General features: G+C 39.4%; 1 protein-coding gene across 2 annotated transcripts in view; it reads right to left on the bottom strand.

The window, feature by feature from the left end:
- The window catches only part of Ube2k (ubiquitin conjugating enzyme E2 K), a 60,564-nt gene extending 41,290 nt beyond the window's left edge, over positions 1 to 19,274 (bottom strand). Inside the window, exon 1 of one of the 2 annotated variants that reach the window (XM_003471629.5) lies at positions 19,048 to 19,274. In XM_003471629.5, coding sequence (XP_003471677.1) covers positions 19,048 to 19,110 — 63 coding nt within the window. In that variant the 5' untranslated portion in view covers positions 19,111 to 19,274. The remainder of the gene's footprint in view (positions 1 to 19,047) is intronic. The other variant, XM_063240524.1, reaches the window with a different exon arrangement.
- Positions 19,275 to 23,866: the final 4,592 nt, after the last annotated feature.

Below are 23,866 nucleotides of genomic sequence, written 5' to 3'. Positions count from 1 at the left end.
CTGACACAAAAGATAGATGAGCCAGGACACTTATCCTTGAAAAGTTGAGAGAATATCAGTGGAAAATGAATTCAAACTAACACACATTAAAATATAGGCATGAGTTTAGAACTGCATGGGATTAATAGTTAAAGCTCTTAAGAAACAGCTAAATGTGTATATGTACATAATCAGAAAAAATAATGCAAGGAAATACCAAAATTATGCTTGAAATACTTTATGGACATTTTTTCTTTTCTTTTTTAAAGACTGGTTCTCACTAACTATGTTGTCTAGGCCGGTCTCCAACTTCTGGGCTCAGTGATCCTCTTGTGTCAGCTTCACAAGTACCTAGGACTTGTGTATAGAGTTGTCACACCTGGCTCATGAACAATATTTTTTAGTGAAAACAGTGGAATTACATGTAATCTTTACTGTTATAGTTTCCTGTATTTTCAAAAACGCTGTAATAAACAGGTATTAATTACTTTTAATTCGGAGGAAAAATAATTCAATGGCTTTCCATTCTTCACTGTATTATCAGTTATCTATATACATGTGAGAGTTGACCATCCTCTAATGCATGATCGAGTTAACCCCAATTTGTCCTCCAGGTACCAGTGGTAGATTTGTCCCCGAGGAATACTCTCCTGAAGTTCAGCTGCCTCTCCCTTACCTTCCTTTACTTAAACCGTGGAAAACACTTACAATTCTTTATGATCTCATTGCCTTAAATAAGTCCATAATCTACTCCACAAGAACAGGACTGTGTATCTAACTTTTTAACAATATAGCTGGCATTCAATACATATCTGATGAGTTAAACTAAAAACAAGAGAAAAAAGAAACCTATGAGAAAACTGTTATCATACAATGGACACTGAACATATGCCTCTTGAGATAGTTAAAGGGGAAAATTACAAAATAAAGCAAAAGAAGCCCTTCGTGCCACCTTACTTCCCAGTGTTTGACTGCGACATTCTATCATTCTAATTCAGGACCCTGGAATGGAAATCCGTATTTACCTGGGGGCCATCTCTGTCAACATATTCAACTCTTCGAAGTCTCAGGGGGAACATAAAGGATGGTTGGGATGAGCTCCACAGAATTTGAGTCAAGTATCTCCTGTTTACCAGGCAGTGCGCTAAGTAACCCTAATCAATGGCTCCTACTGTTCTTATGGGCAGATGGCAAGAATGTATCTAACAAACACCTAAGGATATCATCTAACCCTGACCAAGTCCATAGATATTTTAAAAGGTGTAACACACTTGTGCATGGTGACACACAATTGTAATCTCAGCAAACCATGGACCTTGAGGCAGGAGGATCAAATGTGCAAGCCTAGCCTGGACAACTTTGAGAGACTGTCTCAATAAGATGGAGGGTAGGGGTGGCACCTGGAGATATAGCTCAATGCAATGCCCTGAGTTCAACTCCCTGGTACAAGAAACAAACAAAAAAAGTATGTCACCATTCACATATACATACACCCAAAATTCCTGTGCACATACACCAAGCAAGAAAGAAGAAACAGTGGGGGCTGGGGATTTAGCTCAGCAGCATAAGCACCTGCCTTGCAAGCAGGCGGTCGTGAATTTGATCCCCTGGTACCAATTAAAAAAAAAAAGAAGAAGAAGAAGAAACAGTCAAGTATAGTGGCATGTAACTGTAATCTCAGCACTTTGACACTGAGACAGAAAGATAGTGAGAGATCCAGGACAATCTTACTACACAGCAAGTTCAAGGAGTGCTTGGATTATATACGGTAAAACCTTGTCTCCAAAAAAGGATAACAAAATGTCCAATACATGCATCCATAAAATGAAACTAAAACTAATCAGTAATTTAAGGAACCACAAAATGTATTAAACAACTCATAACTGAGGAAGACAATCCTAGAACGGTAACCTGAAGTCTATTTAGAAAAAAGTACATAAAGACTGAAAGTAACAAAAGCCAACCCTAAAATTACTTTGTAAACAGCACTTTCAGCAGCTCCAAAATATTGGATACCTATCAAACACTGGGGAGGGGATACTTTAAAACAGTATCAAGCTTACTGCATTCCATGCAAGGTGCTTAGTGAAAAGGAAGGGTAAGAGGTTCTTGCTAGGTGTGGTAGTACATGCCTCTAATCCCAGTACTTGGGAGGCTGAAGCAGAAGGTCACAGTGGGCTGAAGTCTAGCCAGCCTGGACTGCATGGGGAGGTCCTATCTCCAAGAGTTCCAAAAGAGAGTAAAAGCCTATTAGAAGGCCCTAAGCACTACTACCAATAAATAACTGCTCTAATACAGTCAACAGCGCTATTTGGGCAATTTATAAACTTAGCAAGTAAAAAGAAAAAAAAAAATGAAAAGGACTGGGATACAGCTAAGATTGAGAGCCCAGGAATTCAACCCCAGAACTGCCGAATAAAAGTGATGATAATAATGGACAATCATGGCGAAGAGGAGGAGGAAGACTAATTTTGACTCAAGGATGAATCAGTAATAACCTTGTAGGGGTGGCACTGTAATTGGGATTAAGCCCGAGGTCTTCCCACTGAACCCGTTTTGAGACAGAGTCTAAGTCACTAATTTGCCTATGATGGACTCCAACTTCTAATGCTCCTGCCTCAGTTTCCTGAAATGCTAGGATTATGGGCATGTATCACTATAGTCCTGTAGTAATATTTTTTATAAAGCATAGTAATAGCCATGGTAGGAAAATCAGAAAATAGTATCAGATCAACAAAAAAGAAAAAGTTCTGAAACAGAAGTAGAAATGGTGAATAAAGAATCTAAAGCAGATAATTATTGAGAAGTTACTCTATGTAACTACGTATAACTGGGAAGATAAAAAAAAAGTATGCCATAAAGAGTCCTATGACAGTAAGGTCAGAAGCTAAGTACAAAAAAAGTAATTCCTAAAGAATTATCTACAGGAGACTACCTCTATAAAAACAAACGCAGTAAACACTGTAATTTTCTCTGTAGTATTCCAAAGCTAGCCAAGTGGTATAATACTGAGCTACACTACCAGCCCAGAAAAGTTGTAGGGGTTGGGAGTATTTTTACAGACACTGAGACTGAATCCAAGGTCTTTACATAAACTATACTCAGTGTCCACTTTTATTTTGAGACAAAGTTTTACTAAGTTACTAAATAGTCCAGGCTGAGCTTGGATTTGTGATTCTCCTGCCATAGCCTCCCAGGGCACTGGGATTGTAGGTATGCACCATCAAGCCCAAAAAGATTTCTTAAAATACATAAATATACCACTCATAAGGAAAAGACAGCACAGCCAAACTACTTTAAATACTAATCCTGATGTCTGATGCCAGATATGGTAATATACACCTACAATCTCAGCATCTGGGAAGCTGAGGAAGGAAGAGTGCCAACTTCCAGTTCAGCCTGGGGAATTTAGAAAACTGTATCTCAAAGTCTAAACATATTTAAAAGGGCTGAGGGTACAGCTTAGTGCAAAGGCACTAGTTTCAATCCCTAATACCGTACTGTGAGGAAAGAAAGGTAAGATAAAGCTGAGCATGGTGCTGCAAGCCTGTGATAATGAATGGGCTCCAACCTAATCTGAACTACACAAATTCAAATCAACCATGCACCACATAGCAAATTAAGTGGAGCAACTCCTAAGAGCACAAATAATACAGTCAAACCTATGGACACAGACAGGAGCCTGGTAATTGTCAGGGCCCAGGTCAACAGATAAGTACAGAATTAATATTAATATTACAAGATGAATAGAGTTGGAGAGAGATGGCAGTAGCAGCTATACAACAATATAAATACATTTAATATCAGCAAATAATATGCTTTTATTTTATTTTTCTTCAGTCTTGCTTTATACTGCAGGCTGCCTGCGAACTCCCAGGGGTTCTCCTGCCTCAGCCTCTTGAGTGCTGGGATTACAGATGTGCACCAGTGTGAACTATGTTTTTAAAAATGGGAAAGGGATATAGCTCAGAGGCACACATGTCTATATGGCAAGTGCCAGAATATGAGTTGATCTCCAGTACCCAAAACAAACAAATAAATAAATAAAAATGGGTAAGGTGTTGGGTTTAGTAGCACATGCATATAATCCCAACACTTTCACAGGTTAAAACAGAGATTACAAGTTTGAGTCTTATCTGGCCAATTTAAGTGAAATTCTGTCTCAATTTAAAAAATGTTTGAGAATGTAGGTTAGTGAAAAGGCCAAAAAAGAAAGAAAAGAAAAAAGGCCTTGGATTCAACCCCCAGTACCATCAAGAACAAAAACAGAAATGAAGACTTAAGTACCTATAAACCCAGCATTCAAGAGAGTACCTATAAACTCAGCATTCTGAGAGAGGATTAGTTTGAGGCCAGTGTGGGCTACACAGTGAGGTTCAAACCAGTCTGGACGATACAATGAGACCCTATGTTAAAAACCCAAAACTAAACTAGACATGGTGGCAGTTCCTGGAACCCCCTGGAGGACTTCCACGAATGTGAGATTGTCTCAAAACAAGCAACCAACCCAAAAATTGCTAGGGTGGTACTACACACCTGTAATCCCAGCACTTGGGAAGCTAAGATAGGAGAACTGCTGTGAGTTTAAGGGACTACACAGTGAATTCAAGACTAGCTGGACTACACAATTGAGACCTTATCTCAAACAACTAAAAACAAACAAAGTGACAAAAAAAATTTAGTGACAAACCAAAAATTTAGACAAGAATTAAAAACAAACAACGCACGTGGTGGTACAGGCCTAGCATCCAGCCCTTGGGAGGCTGAGGCAGCAAGAGCACAAGTTTCAGCCCAGCTGGGACAATTTAACAACTCGCAAGACATTATCTAAAATAAAAATACATAAAAAGGGTTGGAAATGTAGCTTAGGACAAAAGCCTTAAATTTAATTCTATGAACTATAAAAAAAAGACATTAAAAGATAGATCTAAATTTCTAAAGTAAAATTACAGATGTATTAATTATCTATGGAAAGTTTTTTAAACTTCTAAAAAATTGAGCATGAAATTATTTTCACACCCAAATATGGTATAAAAATTTTTTAAAAATGAATTAGAAGGATATGCACAAGGAATGTAGCTAAGTGGTAGAAGGCTTCCCTATCATATAGGGCCCTGCTTTCAAATTCTAATACTGCATATACAAAAGGGATGGATACACAGCAACTTCAGTATAGTATTTTACTCCCAAGAAAAAATGGAATAATATGTTTTGCTTCATTTAAAGGACACTAGGTGTGGTGACTCACGCCTGTAATCCCAGCACTGGAGAGGCGCAGGAGGATCTGTTCTGAGTTTGAGACCAGCCTGGGCAGCAAAGTGAGATCAAGGCCAGTCTGAACTGCATAGAGACCTTGTCACAAAAAAAAAAAAAAAAAAAGAAAGAAAGAAAGAAAGATAAAGGACACGATTAATCCGGTATGAGGTTAAAATTTGCTAAGTATTTCCCAATTTTAAAAGTCTTTGAAAGCAAATAAGGAAGTTGGGCCTGGTAGCAGATGAGAATCTTAAGCCAACCTGGCTACATCAGTGAGTGCAATGGCTATATAGGCTATATAGAAAGACTGTCTCAAAAAAAAAAAAAGCAAGACTTGATGGCACACCTCTATAATCCCAGTAATCAGGAGCCTGAGGACTGCAAGGTGAGCCCAGCCCCAAGGAAAAAAAATTTTTTTAATAGTTATATTTTGTTTTGTTTTAAAATAGGGTCTCACCAAATAGTTCAGGCTGGGCATGAACTCACTATGTAGCTTAGTCTGGCCTCAAACTCACAATGATGATCTTGCTTCAGCCTAACAATGCTGGGATTACACACATGTTCCACCACACCAGACTCAAAAATTTTTAAAGAAGCTGCAACATAGCTCAGTGAAAAGGCTCTGAGTTCAATCACCAGTACTACAAATAATACTAGTAGCAGTAATAAACAGTACTAGTAATAGTAATAATAATACTTTTAAAGGGGCTAGGGATTTAGCTCAGCAGCATAAGTGCCTGCCTTGAGTATGTGGTCCTGAGTTCGATCCCTGGTACCACTAGTACTGCTAAAAAAGAAAAAGACAAAAAATAACAATAATAATACTTTTAAAAGAATAGGGAATAAGCAGCATATATGAGTACCAATAATGATTTGGCAAAAGACTTGGGGGGGTGGTATTGGGGATCAAACTCAGGAACTTGCACTTGCCAGGCAGGCGCTTATGCCACTGAGCTATATCTCCGGCATGCGCAGTTATTTTAAATTTGTTGTAAAACCAGAGAACGGGTGGAGAAAGGAAAAGGAATTTCTTTCTCGTAGCAGTGTTAGGGACAGACTCCAGGAGCTCCTGTATGACTGGCAAGCACTCTACCACTGACTCACATCCCAAAAAGATTGTAAATGAAATTAATGTCTTCTATCTATTTAAAATTAGGTAAGACAACAACATGGATGTCACATGACTGTGAACACCTACCTTCTAAACACTTACTTTCAAAACCTAATTGTGAAATAGGGATTTACAAAAGGATCCAAGGTTACACACTGCAGAATTGGAAATTGGATTCCACAGCCATGTCAAAGAATCCAAAATAATTCCATAAATCTACATTATTTGGACATCTCCCAAATTTCAGATACATTTTCTGTAGAAAGGTAACATTTTCTTGAGTATGCCTTTTTACTTCTATAATCTTAGGTACTTAAGAGGCTAAGGCAGAAAGACTACAAATTTTAGACTGCCCCAGGTAATTTACCAAGACTCTGCCTCAAAATTTTTTTAAGAAACTTTTTTTTAAGTGTTAGGAATGTAGGTCAGGACTCTCTAGATTCAATCTCCAATATGGGGTAACATTTTCACACAAGGAAAGAGTAACATCCTGAAACCAAGTCCCACACATAACTCTCTGACCATTTAGCCTCAGGGAATATTTACACACTGATGACCAAGAAACACTATGAGAGTACTCTAGCCCCAATCATCCCCTGAGGCAAATTCACATAAAAGCCCCTCTAAATCACTTAAGGAAACCTCTCAGATCCAAGAACAGTAATAAGCACAATATGAAAATACAGTTAATTCTAAAATCTACCAGCTATCCATTTAGTATTCACATTATATCCCAAGCAATGCTCTAAGCAATATGAATATTTAACTTTTCTGTATTTTTATAGATAAAAAACTGAGCTATAGCCAGTATTGCGGGTAGAAAAGCCAGTACTTGAGAGAAAATCTAATTGCAAAGCCCACACTCCAAATTCACATTATGCTTCAGGAATTAAGGATCTCTGCTTCCAGACAAGTTTAAATTCTCACACTAAGAGAACAAATAATCAAGATTAAATTTAATTGAGAAGCCAGCTTTTGTGGCACACATCACCCCAGTCCTAGCACTGGGGAAGGCTGAGGATGGAGGATTGCTAATTTGAGGCCGGCCTGAACTGTACAAGAAGCCACCAACTCAAAACAATTGCCGTCAAAAATTAAAAACAAAAACCAAAAAACAAAATAAACAGTATTGTCAGCTTCTGTTGCTTAAGTAGCAAGGCAGCCCCATAAAACAACTTACTATTCTTTGATTAGACTGGTATGGACAAAGCCTGGGTTCACCATTAACCAGTTCTGTGTGACTGAGCAACAACCAAACTCCTTAGATCTGTCTCCCCATAATACAGCCTAGACTTAAGGTCCTTTTTGACTGTAAAATTCAATACCATTCTAACCACTTTCTAAGAATGAATACACACACACACACACACACACACACACACACACACACACACGGGTGCACACACGCACAGAGGGACTAAACCCCAGGCCTTACAAATGGTAGGAAAGTCCCCTAGCACTGGGCCACATCCTCAGCACTTTGTTTCCAGACAGCATCCTACCTCAGTCTCCACAACTGCTGGAGTTACAGAGATGTGTCACCACATCCAGCTTTAAAATGATATGGTCTCTTAAAAGATTCTGAAAGACATCTTAAAAAAAATAAATAATGAAAATAAAAACCTTTCAAAAGTAAAATAAATATTTACTATACACTGTTAGCACCATTTTCACTCAAGCATACTAATCTGTGCTCCTAGAAATTAAGAAAATATTGGCTGGATGTGGTGGCGCATGCCTGTAATCCCAGCACTCAGGAGGCTGAGGCAGAAGGTTCGTTGTGAGTTCGAGACCAGCCTGGGCTACAAAGTGAGCTCAAGGCCAGCCTGAACTGCATAGTAAGACCGAATCTCAAAAAAAAAAGAATACAGCAAGTTCCTATGGTGCTAGTTAACATTGTTTCTTGATCTGGGCGCCGGTCTTGATTTGGGTACTTTACATGTATTTTACTTTGATATGAAAAGATCATTATTCCTAAAAATAAGGTAATATAACTCCACAACTATGTTTGGATATAGGAGCTGTGCAACCTTTCTGTACTAAATATATGAAGGTATTTCTTAACTAATTTTACTAATTTGTTCCTTAGTTCCACCTGAAGTGCCTACAGAAAGAAGAGATCAGTTTTGGGCTTCTGTAATTCCTTTGGGACTTGCTCTTGAAATTTGAGGCCAGGCTTAACTTTCCTTTAGCTCCAGCTCAAGAAGCTCTTTTCAGCTACATAACCTCAAAATTTTGACAGCACTTACTCTCTGAGTCTGACCCACCCCCACCCCCACCCCATGCGAGAAACTGAACCTATGACTTCATGCATGCCAGGTGAGCACTCTATGCTGTCACACGTCCAGCAATGCACTTAGCATTTTTGTCCATTTTTTTTGTCTTACCACTCTAAGAAGATTTAAGTCTTCAGGGGATGTGGTCAGAAATGTTCAGTGATTGTCAATAACATTAGGGAAAAAGTAGAGTGTATACTGTTTACAAAGGAATGATATGCTGGGGTAGCTCACAAGTATCTAAATCTATGCCCAAAAAGACAAAGATCAGCACTCACACAGCTGAAGCAGGAAGAGCACCATGAGTTTAAGGCCAGCCTGAGATACGTAAGTGAGTTCAAGGCCAGCCTGCACTACACAGAGGGACCTTGTTTCAAAATAAATAAATAAAAGACAAAGATCAAAGATTTTTGAAGTGCGAAGGATGGAATTCAGGTTTTCCAGTATGCTAGGAACGCACTCTACCACTAGAACCATAGTTTTCTGTTTTGCTTTGTTCTCAGTCTCAGAAGTTGTACGATGCCAGATGTAGTAACTAAGGTGGATAAGGGTGCACGGTGATTGGATAAGTTGTCTTTCCACGGGATAAAACTGAACAGCACCTTTCTACCATATCTTTGTATACTCAAGGACTAAAGATACTCACGGGAGGATTGTCAGATCCGCTTCAGAAACTATTAAGAATGACAGGATAGGCATGTTGAAAGCAAGGAGGAGTAGTCTGAGCAGGAATAATAACAATGTGTCTTTTACATTTTCAATTTTTAAAATTTAAATATTCACTGCATGTATTGGTCATCCTTGTACACTGTCACCACATTTTTCAAGTTTCTTTTTATTCTGATAGGAGATGAAGAATAAAAACAAAAAAAAATCAAGATATATACATGTATCTATTCTCCACGATGAATATAAAATTCATGTACTGCAAACAGATACTAATAAAAAAAATAATGATGGCATGGTGGTGCACAATTCCAGCACTCAGGAGACTGAGGCAGGAGGATTGCCAAGTGTTTGAGGCCACACTGAATTACAGAGAGTTTGAAGCCAACCTGGGCTACACAGCATTCCTCTTGGCTGCACATGGGATATTCTCCAAAAGAGAACACATGCTAGCTCACAGAACATGCTTGAGTAAATGCAACAGAACTGAAAGTATCCCATGCATATTATCAGATCAAAGTACAGTGAAATTGGAAACCAATGACAAAGAAATCAGATGAACTTCATAAACACATGAAAATCAATTAATATCCTCCTGAACAACCAATAGATCCCAGATGAAATTAAAGAAGAACTTAGAGTATCTACAATTAAATGATAATATCAACACAATATACAGGAACCTATGAGACCAAATTGACAAACCATTAGCCAACCTGATCAAAAAGACTCAAATTCGCACAATTGGGAATGAAAAGGGCGAAATCACAGCAGATCCTAAAGAAATCCAGATGATCAATACATGCTTCAAGAACCTGTACTCTAATAATTAAAAATGGAACATGCAGAGAAATTGATACCTTCCTAGATATAAGGAATTACCAAATCTGAATCAAGACATAAAAATTCTAAATAACCCATTATCAATACAACTGAAGATGTAATTTAAAAACTACCAACAAAGAAAGGACCAGATTAACTGCTGAATTCTATAAGAAATTTAGAGAAGCTCTAATGCCACTATTCCTCAAACCTCAATGAAACTGAAAAGGCAGCAATTCTCTCAAACTAATTCCTGGAGGCAAGCATTATTCAGATACCAAAACCAGAGAAGAATTCGACCAAAAAAAGAGAAACACAGGCCATTCTAATGAACATGGGTGCAAAAATCCTCAAGAAGATCATACATCCTGATCAAGCAGGATTTATCAAGCAGGCATGTAGGTATAGTTAACATATGCAATTCAATAAATGTTATACACCACATTAATAGAACCAAGCACAAAAACCACATGATCATCTCAATAAGTGCAGAAAAAGCAACTGAAAAAGTTCAATACCCATTCATAAGAACTCTACAGAAGACTGGAATAGATCATCTTTATCTCACTCTGATAAACCCATCTATGACAAACCAACAAGCAACATTGTATTAAATGAACAAAAGCTTTCACTCTATAATCAGGAAAAAGACAAGGATGCTACTATCATCACTCTTATTCAATACAGTTCTGGAAACATTAGCCAGAACAATTAAGAGAAATAAAAGCAGTAAGAATAGGAAAGGAAGAAATTAAATTATCATTATTTGTAGATGACATGATCCTCTACATAGAAGACCCCAAAAACTCCACTGAAACATTTCTAGATTTAATAACCAAATTCAGTAGCATAACTGGGTAACAAAATCAGAGCTCAAAAATCAATAGCAAGGGGCCAGGGATTTAGCTCAGCGGCATAAGTGCCTGCCTGGCAAGCACGAGGTCGCAAGTCCAATCCCTGGTACCAATCCCTGGTACCAAAAAAAAAAAAAAAAAAGATCAAGAATCAATAGCATTCCTGTACACAAAGAACAAACTCACTCAGAGAGAAATCAGGCAAACAACACCTTTTACAATAGCATCCAAAAGAATGAAATTCCTAGGAATCAATCTAACAAAGGAAGTAAAAGATCTATACAATGAAAACTACAGTACTCTAAAAAAGGAGATGAAAGAAAGTATTAAAATTTGGAAAGATATTTCTTCCTCTTGGGTAAGAAGAACCAATATAGTGAAAATGGTCCTACTTCCAAAATTGTTACACAGATTTAACAAAATCCTGATTAAAATACCAACAGCATATTTCACAGAATTAGAGAAAACAATCCTAAAGTTCAATTGGAACCAGAAAAGACCCAGAATAGAGAAAGCAATCCTGGGCAACAAAAAGCAAAGGCAGGGGCATCACAATCCCTTACTTGAAATTATACTACAAAGCTACTATGATAAAAACAGCATGATACTGGCAAAACAAAATCAGATCGGATGATCAATGGGACAGATCTGAAGAGTCAGAAACAACTCCCAACACACTTAGCCATCTCATCTTTGACAAAGGAGTCAAACACCTTCAATGGAAGAACATCTCTTTAATAAACGGTGCTGGAAAACTTGGGTTTCTACAGGCCGAAGACTAAAAGTAGACCTGTATCTATCACCATGTGCTAAACCAAAAGGGAAGAGACATAAACATTAAAATAGAAGCACCAACTCTGCTGGAAGACAGAATAGGTAGAACTCTTGAAGACACTGGTGTTGGCAAAGATTATAAACAAAACCCTGATTGCACAGGAAATATCACAAAGAATTAACAACTGGGAATACATCCTATTAAAAAGCTTCTGCACCGCAAAAGAAACCACAATCAGAGGAAACAGACAACCCACACTGTGGAAAAAATTTTCCAGCTGTTCCTCAAAGGACTAATATCTAGAAAATATAAAGGATGCAAAGGCAACCCATTCAGAAATCCTCCTGTCTTTCAGGAGCTCTTCCTACTCCCCATTACTTTTCTCCAATAAATTTTCCTACTCTTAATCACCCCACAAAAAAGGGAGAATCGAAAGTATCAAACAGGCTGGTCCGATGGCAGTGGGTTATCAGAACTTATTAACATTAGTGTCACTAAAGTTGGTATACCACCCCCCCCCCACTGCTAAATTTGACTGGCTTTAAAAAAAAAAAAGTATCAAACAGACACTTCTCAGATAAGACAGAAATGGTAAATATCTGAAAAAAATATTCAAAAGCACTAGTCACTCAAGAATGCAAATTAAAACAATGCTGATATATTCCATCTCAAGAAAGCATGGTTCTTTTCTTTTCTTTTCTTTTCTTTTTTTTTTTTTTGGCAGTACCAGGGATCGAACTCGAGGCTGCAAACTTGCAAGGCAGGCGCTTAAGCCACTGAGCTAAATCCCCAGCCCAGCATGGTTATTTTCAAGAAATCAACCAATGACAAATACTGGGGAGCAAATGTAGGGTTGTTTTTTTTTTTAAATACACAATGCAGTACCAGTCCACATAAAGAATGATAATCTTCAGGTATTTCTAACTAAATGGATGCACCCAGAGTCTATACTCTTTCAGTGAAATAAACAGGACACTTGTTTCAGTATTACATTGTTTCCCTGGTGTAGAAACCAAGGTATAAATAAAAACAAAAATGTATAACACATATTGGGAAATGAGAAGAAAATGTTCAAACAAGAAAGGCAACAAGGGAAACAAACGAGAAGAGAAAAGGAAGCAAAGGACGAGGAAAAAAGAAGGGAAAAAATGGATACAAAGCCTCTACAATTAAGGAGGGAAAGAGGTTGAAGGGAGAAATGGGGAATGGGAAAAGCAAAACATAGCATGTACAAGTTCCCTGTGATCAATGTGATCATTTTGCATTTCTAAAACATACCAATAAAGACAAAAAAAGGGAAAAAGTTAAAAATAAATAAATAAAATACAATTTTCAAATTGTGAGACAAAGTATTGCAATGTTGCCCAGGCTGGTCTTGAACTCTTGATCCCTTATCTTCTGGCGTAACTGTTGGTTTTTTGCTTTTTGGGTTTTTTGGGGGGGGGTTTTGGTACTGGGGATTGAACTCAGGACCCCGCACTTGCAAGGCAGGCACTTATGCTGCTGAGCTAAACCCCCGGCAACTGTTGGACTTTTTTTAACCTGATCTGTAAGCTTTCTGTGCTCAACCCACCCCACTACTTCATAAGATACATTATTTAAATAAGTCACACAGAAGTGTAAATTATATACTTGCTCCCAAAAAATTTTCATTATCATAAAAACTTGTTCAAATTCATATTACACCTGTTTTGTATGCAAATTTAAATCAAAACAGTCAAATTTAAACCTCTTCCTTTAAATCAAAAACAGAGCCAGGCATAGTCATGCATACCTGTAATAATCCCAGCACCAGGGAGGGTGAGGCTGGAGTATGCCACAAATGAGGTCAGTATGAGTTACACAGTGAATTCAAGGCTGGCCTGAACCACACAGTAAGACCTAATCTCAAACAAAAACCAACCAATCAATCAGCCAATCAAAAACAAATGGGTTGGGATCAAAGCTCAAAGGTAGAACACTTGCTTTTAGCAAGATGAAGGCCTTACATTCCATCCCCAGCATGTCTTTAAAATAAAAAAAAATTAGAAGAAAAATGTTCAAAGCCGGGGCTGGGGATTCAGCTCAACGGCATAAGCGCCTGCCTTGCAAGCAGGCAGTCGTAAGTTTGATCCCCAGTACCGATAAAAAGGAAAAAGAAAAAGAAAAAAAACAAAAAAAACCAAAAACTTTGAAGATCGAGCAAAAAAAAAAAAGTTCAAAGCCAATAGATTACTTGTTGAACCATGTCTATCCTGCAAATAAATTCTACACATCTTCCAATAATTTTACATGGTCTTCTAAAGGTGCGAACCACAGCTCTTAGGAGGCTGAGGCAAGAGGATCCCTGTGAGTTCAAGGTCAACCTGGGCTACATAGTGAATTCAAAGCTAGCCTGAGCTATACGATAATCTTTTTTTTAAAAAAAAGTCACAAAATGCCAAAGAAACCATGGCCTACAAAAATAAAATGACTTGGGGCTAAGGATTTAGCTCAGTGGCATAAGCACCTGCCTTGCAAGCAGGCAGTCGTGAGTTCGATCCCCAGTACCGATAAAAAGACAAAAATAAATAAATAAATAAATAAAATGACTTTTTAAAAATAAGTAGAATAACCTCAATCAAATCGATCAAACATTAAATTTGTAATTTTGTGTGTGTGTGTGGTACTAGGAATTGAACTCACAACTTCACATTTGCCAAGCAAGCACTTATGCTGCTGAGCTAAACCCCCAGCCAAATTTCTAAAATTTTAAATGATCTTTACAAAACCATATACTAAGGGCTGAGGATTTTGCTCAGTAGCACAAACACCCGCCTGGCAAGCACAACATCATGAGTTAGATCCCTGGCATAAATAAATAAAAGAAAAAAAAAACACTAAATGCCGAAGAGAAACAACATACAACAGCAACTTTCATGAAATCAATTTGTTTATGCCATCGATTTTAAGCAATCCCTATAAGAATAATAGAAAATATGCCAGGCATGGTGGTACATGCCTGTAATCCCATCATTCAGGAGGCTGAGGCAGGATTGCTGTGAGTTCAAGGTCAGTCTGGGTTACACAGTGAGACCTTCTCTCCACATTAAATAGAAAATGTTAAGCCAGGGATGGTGGTTTGCCGGTAATCTCAGTGAGATTCTGCTTTACGGAAAAAAAATGTCAAGTAAACCTGTAAATTTAGGTACTACTTATTTCAATGAATTTAAGCTAACATTATATTAAGCCATGTTTAAATGCTTAATCAGCAATATAAACCAAGCTTAAAAAATTTTTTTTGTTTTTGTTTTTTTGATACAGGATCTACATAGCACAGGCTGGTCTTGAATTTGCAGATGATCTTTCTGTCTGCTTCCTGAGGGCAGGGATTAAAGGTATGTGCCACTGCACCTGGCAAATTATTTTTAAGTAACTAAAATATATCTATTTTTGACCAAGTCATGACAGTACAGTACAATATAAACACAGGCAAACCTAAATTCAAATTCCAAAGCTATGTATTTACAGACAATTTAACTTCTCTGAATCTCAATTTCCTCACCTAAGAAACAGGGACGTCAATTCAAAGACCTGTTTTTTGAGACAAGTTCTATATAGCCCCAGCTGGTCTTAACAGTGATCATCCTGCCTCAGCCTCCAGTGCTAGAATTACAATGCACTACCAGGATGCATTTCAAACACCTGTTCTTAAAAATGAACAATAATGTATAATCAATGACATTGACAGACATTCTACAAATGGCACTTACTCGCAGCAATAACTGGTATTAAAATAACACAATTCATGAATAAAACATAAGGATTTTACATCCTCTCAGCCAACAATGTACCTATATTACTTGACTCAACAAAATTATAAAATGTACTGTTAATAAATTTTTCATTCCTAGCAACTCGGAACCATTACTTAAAATTCTGATGGATGTGTACGCCTGTAAACTCAGTATTGGGAGGCTGAACAAGAAATTGAGTTGAGGCCAGCCTGGGCTACACAGTAAATTCAAGGTTAGCCTGGACTACGTAGCAAACTACCAAACAAAACAAACAAAAACAGACGAGCAGACAAAAGATCAGTTCCAAACACTGTCCTATGGAAAAGAGGTCTAAATGGTGCCCTTATTTCATCGTATTTCATCTATAACAATCACTGACATCACTCAAAACTCTAAAGGGGAGCCATACTCAAAATCCAATTAGCCAATTCTTATACATAGAAACAAACAATTGTATCAATTTTTCAGGAACCCTTTCACCTGTATGGAGGAACAGACATATTTCCCTTCTTTTGACATAAGTAATGGTCTCCTCAACACTACTCCGCACCTCAGTTTTCACATTTACCTACAAGCTATATTTTGTTTTGTTTCATTTTTGACCCAAGGTCTCCCATATAGTTCAGGCTGGCCTTGAACTCACAGCAATCCTCCTGCCTCAATCTCCGGAGCACTGGGAACACAGAGAGAAGAGGCTATACTTTTAACACACTCCATGACCACTTATAAGCTCCTACAACCAGAATTCAATACACATCAGCTATCTTTAAAAAGGTATTTGAATGCCCACCAAGGTCCTGAAATCAGCCAATACTTGAAGGGAACACAGCATATGAATTAAATTTTGGTAGAGATTCTCGTAAGATGACATGTTAAAATATTTCATTATTTGATCAGTCATTCAAAATATATTTACAAGGGCTCAGAAGTGCAGTGCCTGCCTAGTAAGCAAGAGGTCCTGAGTTTGATACCCAGTACCAAAATAAATAAATAAACAAACACTACCATCAGGGAAGATAAATCCTGAGGGGGGGGGATCAGAAAAATTTTATTAGTGAGTTAGATCCCCAGCACCAAAAAAAAAAAAAAAAAAAAAAAAAAGCACCACACATTATATGTATTTTTTTGTACACTTAGAGAAATATGTGGACACAAGTATTTCAATGAGTTGAAAATAATCTTATACAACTGTGCCTATTAAAACACCAATGAAATAAAATATTGGTGAAAATAAAGCTATCTGTTTATATTTACTCCAAGATTAAATTATTAGACACTCTCCTCAATTTTCTTTGCAACTTACTTTCCTGGAAGAAATTTCCTTCCAGATTTATAAATGTACTATTTTCTCTCTTACAAACTGCGCATGCACCTCTGAGCTGTTCCTCTGGCATAAGTCACCCTCCCCTTCCCTCCCCTGTCCTCCCCTCCTCTTCTCTTCTCTTCTCTCTGTCTCTGTCTGTCTGTCTGTCTGTCTGTCTCTCTCTCTCTCTCGCTCTCTCTTTGGGTACTAGGAATTGAACTCCGGACCTTGCACTTGCCAGGCTGACGCTGTACCGCTGAGCTATATCTCCAGCCCACAAAATAGTATACTTAAAAAAATAACCTGTTTTCCTTTTGTGTTTTCTTTTTCTGAAATACTGTGGCTCTTCAAAAGCAACAGTATTATATAGTAATATGCATTTCTAGAGCAACACAAGAATTTCTGATGATCTTCAGTTTAAGTACATAAACCATGCTGAAAAGTCACTTTACAGAAAGCAAAGAGACGGTATGAATTATCTGAGCAGTAGTTTACCACTAAGTATAAGAAAATAAGGCATTAGAAATCTATTAAGATTCAGGCACACACAACCACATTATAGAAGAAATGTTTTAAGCTGATGGCAACAACAGCTGCAATCTTTCATTAGGAATATATCTCAATTACGAATCCTGGAATACATTTCCTTATGTAAAGAATTAAAATTATTGTTACACTGTTTCAGTAGAGACGTTTATGACTATTTCTGCATCGTACCACAAAAATACAAAGTCATGCCTCCATTCCAAGTTTTGGCAAACGAACAAATGCAAAGTTCAGAGTTCACACACATGCTCTGTTAAAAGGATCATTACATACTATTTAGTTACCTACTAATCACATTCAGTAAGTCTAACAATTGTGACAATTATTAGTTTTCTCCACGTGTATTTAGAAACAAATATGATCACAGTACACTCAGTGGCACAAACAAAACATAATTATTGGACTCACTTAGAATCGTGAATTTCATAAACCACTACTAACAATATCAAGGTACCAACCACAGAAGAAAATAAAATAGCTTAATGTGTTTAATAATAAATGTCAATCTCTAAAGTAACAGTCATTTTCTGTATTAACCAATTAAACTTAATGGAGAAAATAACCTGACATTCTCGACTTTGGTATGAAAAATTACACTAATATTTGTTTAGTTCGCAAATAGTCCATCTTGGATATTTTAAATAAGTGTGGCCTGCAGTAGCATACAGTATCCAAACTCTGCAGGACTGAAAAGCGACAGGAGAAATTTTTTTTAAAAAATTCACCGCTACTATGTCACATTACCTTTCCAATCAGGACAAACTTACTTAATAATGATACATAATAATGTATTTATTTGGTAAAATGCCTTGTTCTTAATAGTTCTATTTTTCGAAAGTAAGGGTCAATTCAACTATGAGGAACATCATAATGAAGTTACACAGCATAACGAGTCACAGAGGCATTGTCTTAGGAGAAACATCTTGACCACTTGTCAACAGTGTTTTGAAATAAGCTATTCAAGTACCCCAGTATTTTCTTTCCTAGCTAAAAGTATTCAACACACCAAACAACTTGCCTTTGGTCAGTCAAAAAGCTTCAGATGGCAATACAGAGACGACGAGGAGGTTTGAAAGCAAAAAGATAATGATCTAACTTGGAATTAATTTCCTACCTCCGGTGAAAATTCCCTGATCCTTGCCTCCCACTACGACGCTATACCACTCTGCGTCCCCCCGTCCTCCGGGCACCCAACTATGGGGAGTAACTCAGCCTGTACCCCTCCTTGCATTCACATCTAAGGGCTTGCGTCTTCCCTTCCCTTCTCTACGGAAAGGACAGCAGAGACCTGGCAGGCAATAACCCAGAATCCCCTGAAAAGTGCGGGCCCTCGCGCAGCTCCCCAGATCCGGTTACCACCTTTCCCCTTCCCCCAACCCACTTCCCGGGTTTTCTCGGGCTCGGCCTGCGCCCTCCCCACCCGCCGCCTCCCTTCCTTCCCCAGGCGGCCGCCGCCTGGGCGCCCCCAGGAGCGTCGTCCCGCCCCGCAGCGCGCTCCCCGCCCGCCTGCTAGAACCCGAGAACCCGACCCGGACCCGGAGGGAGGCGACGGCAGGGAGGAGGGGAGGGGGGCGGCGGCCCCTCGCGGGCGCAGCGGCAACGCGGCCAAGGCCACTAGGGGTTGCCGGGGACGTTGGGGTCGCTGCTGGGGGGGCCCTCCCGCCCTGGGCGGAGGTGGGGGACGCCCGGGAGTTCATTTCTGACCTCCTCGCTCTTCAGCACCTCCTTGAACTCCCGCTTGATTCGCTGCACCGCGATGTTGGCCATGTCTCCGCCCGCAGCTGATTCGTACCCGCCTCCTCCGCCACCGCTACGACCACCGCCGCCGTCGCCACCTCTTCCTCCACCGCCTCCTCCCTCGGCGACTCAGACCCAAGCACAGGAAGGCTACCACTGCCGCCCCTGCCACCGCCGCCGCGCTCTCCGTATAGAATCACCTCCGCGCCCGGCCACCAAAATGGCGCCGGCGCCGCGCATGCGCAGGATCTGGTCCGGCCGGGCGGCGCAGCCGCTCCCGTTGTAGCCTCACACGCCTCGCCTCGAGCCCGCGCCGCCCCGCGCGTCTCCGCCGGAGCTTCGGCCGGGTGGCTCCGCCCTGCCGGCGTCTGGAGCGGCGAGGGTGCGGCTTCCACGCCAGCCGGCTCGGGCCTCCCGGGTCTGCCCCACGCCTCCGCCCCTCTTTATCCCGGTGTACTATGGTCGAGGCTTCCAGCGCAGCCTGACCCCTTGTAGCGGCCCACTCGGCCGAGGCCGTCCTGACTCAGCCCGGGCTGAGTGTAGCGTCGGGAGCCGCTTTCCGAGAACTCAGTCCGGCCCACTGTCGATCGGGACATGCCCAGAAAACCCACTGCGGTGGCTTTTGTTCTGGAACCATTGTAATGCCACTCTGATTCCACCATCTCAGGTGGTACAAACTATAAAGAGCCATTTACTGTTGGATCGCAGCTGGCGCGCTTGAGAAAGATGTTCCATGGAGAAGCTCGAGTGGGTTTGGAAACCTTATGTTGATCTTTGACCTTTTTTGATAATTAGGGTTGTGGAATTAAAACCTTGGTTTTCAAACTTTAGTGTGCATCAAAATCCCTGGAGAGCTTGTTAAAAAAAATAAAAATTGCTGGGCCCCATCCCTAGAGTGTGGTCTAAGAATTTGTATCTCTAATGAGCATCCAGCTGCTACTGCTGGTGGTAGTTCAAGAACCATACTAGTACTGTAGAATTAAAAAGGCATATGTACATTTTCAAAAGTTAAAAAAGAAGATATGGAATCTAGGGGGAGTAGAAAACACTTCTGTAAGCCTAGAACCTACAAAGGTATCTGGCACTAATAGCACTCAGTAAATATTGAACGAATAAACGAGTAAAAAGAATAAAGTTTTAAATGGAGAGGAAGTTTGAAAGGTAGTTTGAAAGTAGTTGCTAGGTTTTACAATAAGTAATATGGTTTTGATACCTAGAGGAATTTTTGAGTTTTTTTGTTTTTTTGTTTTTACGATAGGTTCTAGCTGTGTAGTTTGGGCTGCCCTTGAATTCACTGTAGCCCAGATTGATTAGCTTCGAACTCACAGCGAGCCTCCTGCTTCAGCCTCCCAAATGCTAGTGCACCTCTGACTGAATAAAACATTTTGGAATAAATAATAAAGGTATTATTTTAGAAGTTGTACAATTCCTTCATCAAACCAAACAGCAAAATATTATAACATATCACAGTGGGGGCCAGGGATTTAGCTCAGCAGCATAAGCACCTGCCTGGCAAGCGTGAGGTTGTGGGTTCGATTCCCAGTACCAAAAAAAAAAAAAAAAATCACAGTGGGTAATGGGACAGTGAGAATGACCAGAGTATGTGATGTGTATGTACAAATCTGCCTAAATGAAACCCATTAATCTGTAGAACCAATGTACACTAATAAAAGATGTGAAACCAAAATATCACAAATATATGATTTTAGCAAAACTAATTAGAACTGTGGCAACAAAAAGAGAAACAGCCGCTGGAGGCAAATCATTCAGTGAGACATGTAACAAAAGGGAATTTCTTGAACTGTTGTCTCAAGAACCAAGAGACAATTTCTTATTCTAGGCCTTTCCCCTACTAGACCTTTTGGCCAGCTTTGGTCTCTCCATCTGTGATGTAAGGAAGTTGGATTCGATCATCACTTTCAAGTTTTAAGAGTTTTCTAAAGCATCATCCCAAAACATTGCCTTAATCGGATTGATGTAAACTATAAAACGCTTCTAGCAGAGCCCCCTAGTGGTCGTAAGGGGAGGGTCAACCTATAGGTCAGGTTATAATGATTACTGTGTTGCCGGAATGCAAATCAAGCAATGCTTTTTTTTTTTTTTTTTGTCTTTTTCTTTTTTATCGGTACCGGGGATCAACTCACGACCGCCTGCTTGCAAGGCAGGCGCTTATGCCGCTGAGCTAAATCCCCAGCCCCCAAGCAATGCTTTTTGTAGCGTTTGTGCCAGTTCCTTTAAAACGAATTGTTTTGTGGTGTGCAAAAACTCGTGGCTACATTTGTCACTCTCAGTTAGTCCCCAGTCCTAATCGTGGAACTTCATAAAGAAACATGCAACATTCAATTCACTAGGGTACCAGCTAGAAGGGTCTGGTAATTATCTAACTCTTAGGTTAGATAAGTTTTTTCCTCCAGTACAGGGGATTGAACTCAAGGCCTGCTGCTAAATCACACTCCTACCTCTCTGGGTTTGGTAATTTTTAGATGCGCATAATCATTAACTCTGAATGTCACTTCTAAGAATTCATTCATTCTGTAATCCAGAGAATTAGACAACTGGGTATGAAATGATATGAGACAATCTTTAAGATATATTTTTCCTTTTTCTTTTCTGTACCATTCACTATTGAATTTATAGTGCTGAGCTATATCCCAGCCCTTTTTATTACTTAATTTCATTTAAGTAGTTATTGTAGTGCTAGGGATTGAACCCTGGGGCCTCACTGAGCTATATCCCCAGACCCTGGGGTGGGGGTGAAGGGGGCAGCTGCTAAATTGCATTTTGTGGGACCCAAATTTGCAGTCCTCCCACTTCAGCTTCCAGCGTGCCAGGATTACAAGCATGTACCCTGTCCAGCACTTTTTATTTACTGATTTTATTTTAATGTTTATAATGCTGAGGATTGAACCAGGGTCATGTACACGCTAGGCAAGGGCCTTACTATGGAGCTAAATCCTCAACCCTATTTATTTAGAGAAAGGGTCTCCCTATATTACCCAGAATAGCCCTGAATAGTGATCCCTGCCTCAGCCTGAAGAGTAACTGGGATTATAGGCACAAACCACCACGTCCAGTGTCAAAATACATTTATTTGGTCCATAATCCTAACATACTGGGAAACTGAGCAGGAGGACCACAAACTCAAACCCAACCTAGGCATTTTAAGCGATTTAGAGAGTACCTACCTCAGAAAATAAAAAGGGCTGAGGATGTACCTTACTACAAAGTCCCTGGGTTCAATCCCCAACACCAAAAAACAAACAAACAAAAACACAAAGATACACTTGTTTATTTTTTCGTTGTTTTTTGAGTCAGGGTCTGGCTATGTGATTTAATCGGGCTCAAACTCATGATCCTCCTGTCTCACCTCTCAAATATTAGGATAACAGGGATGTCCCTTGAAACCCAGCTTTAAAATATATTTTAAATGAAAACGCACCATGCTAAATGCAATGTGGTAACCTGGACTGGATACTAGAAGCAAAAGGACATAAAAAGTGAAATATCAATGCTGTAATTTAGTTAATAGTATTTTGTAATATTAACTCCTGAATTCTGATGTAGCACCATGGTTACAGAAGATGTTAATATTAGTGAAAGCTAAGAAAAGAGTATGTGAAGATCTCTGTGCTACCTTTTCATTCCTAAATCTAAAGTTATCCCAAAAGAAGTAAAGCTTATGTTTTGTTTTGTTAACTTGTGATTGGAACCAGGGACTTTGTGCTAAGCTATGTCTCTAGCTGTTTTTAAAAATGTTTTATTTTAGGGGCTGGGGATTTAGCTCAGTGGCATAAGCACCTGCCTTGCAAGCAGGTAGTGGTGAGTTCAATCCCTGGTACCGGTAAAAAGGAAAAAGACAAAAAAAAAAAAAATGTTTTATTTTGAGACAGGGTCTCACAAAGTGGCTAAATTGCCTGGGCCTGCGCTCTAATTTGCCATCCTCCTGCCTCAGTCTTCTGGAGTGCTAGGATTTCAGAATGTGACAGCACACTTAGAAAAAAGTTCACAGTTTTAAAAAGCAGTATGAAGGGCTGGGGATTTAGCTCAGTGGTATAAGAGCCTGCCTGGCAAGCGCAAGGTCATAAGTTTGATCCCTGGCACCAAAAAAAGAAAAGAAAAGAAAAGAAAACCCACTGTGAAAAGCAGTGGCAAACGCCTGCAATCCCACTAAGATGGCAAAAAGATCCCAAATTCAAGGCCATCCAGGGCTATTCAGCAGGACCCTATCTCAAAATAAAAATTGTAAAAGGGCTTAAGGAGTGGACCTGATGGTGCAGGCCTATAATCCCAGCTCTCAAAACAGCTGATGCAGGAGGATTACAAATTCAAGACCAGCCTGGGAAATAGCAATTTAACAAAACCTCTCAAAAGTAAAAGTAGGCTGAGAATGTAGACCAGTTGAAGGACCTGGGTTCAATCTCCTCTACTGAAAAATACTACTAATAGTAAACAACTCCTGGTATGGTGATATATATACACCAGCACTTCAGAGGCTGAGGCAAGAGGATTGCTGCAAATTTGAGGCCAGCCTGGGCTACAGAGTGAGTTCAAAGCCAGCCTGAACTGCATAGTGAACCCTGTCTCAGAAAGAAAATACTGTCAGGGATTTAGCTCCGTGGCACAAGTACTTGCCTGGCAAGTGTGAGGTCATGAGTTCAATCCCTGGTACCAAAAAAAAAAAAAAAAAAAAGACAAAATAATAATAATAAGCCATCACAAATTTTTAAAAAATTTTTTAAATTGAGGTTTAAGCCAAAAAAGTCACAAACTTTCAGAACATATAAAC

This window comes from Cavia porcellus, unplaced genomic scaffold (genome assembly GCF_034190915.1).
Source record: "Cavia porcellus strain 051 isolate PalLab524CR breed Dunkin Hartley unplaced genomic scaffold, mCavPor4.1 scaffold_30, whole genome shotgun sequence".
NCBI classification, from domain to species: Eukaryota; Metazoa; Chordata; class Mammalia; order Rodentia; family Caviidae; genus Cavia; species Cavia porcellus.
This window is presented reverse-complemented; position numbering and strand designations above follow the sequence as displayed.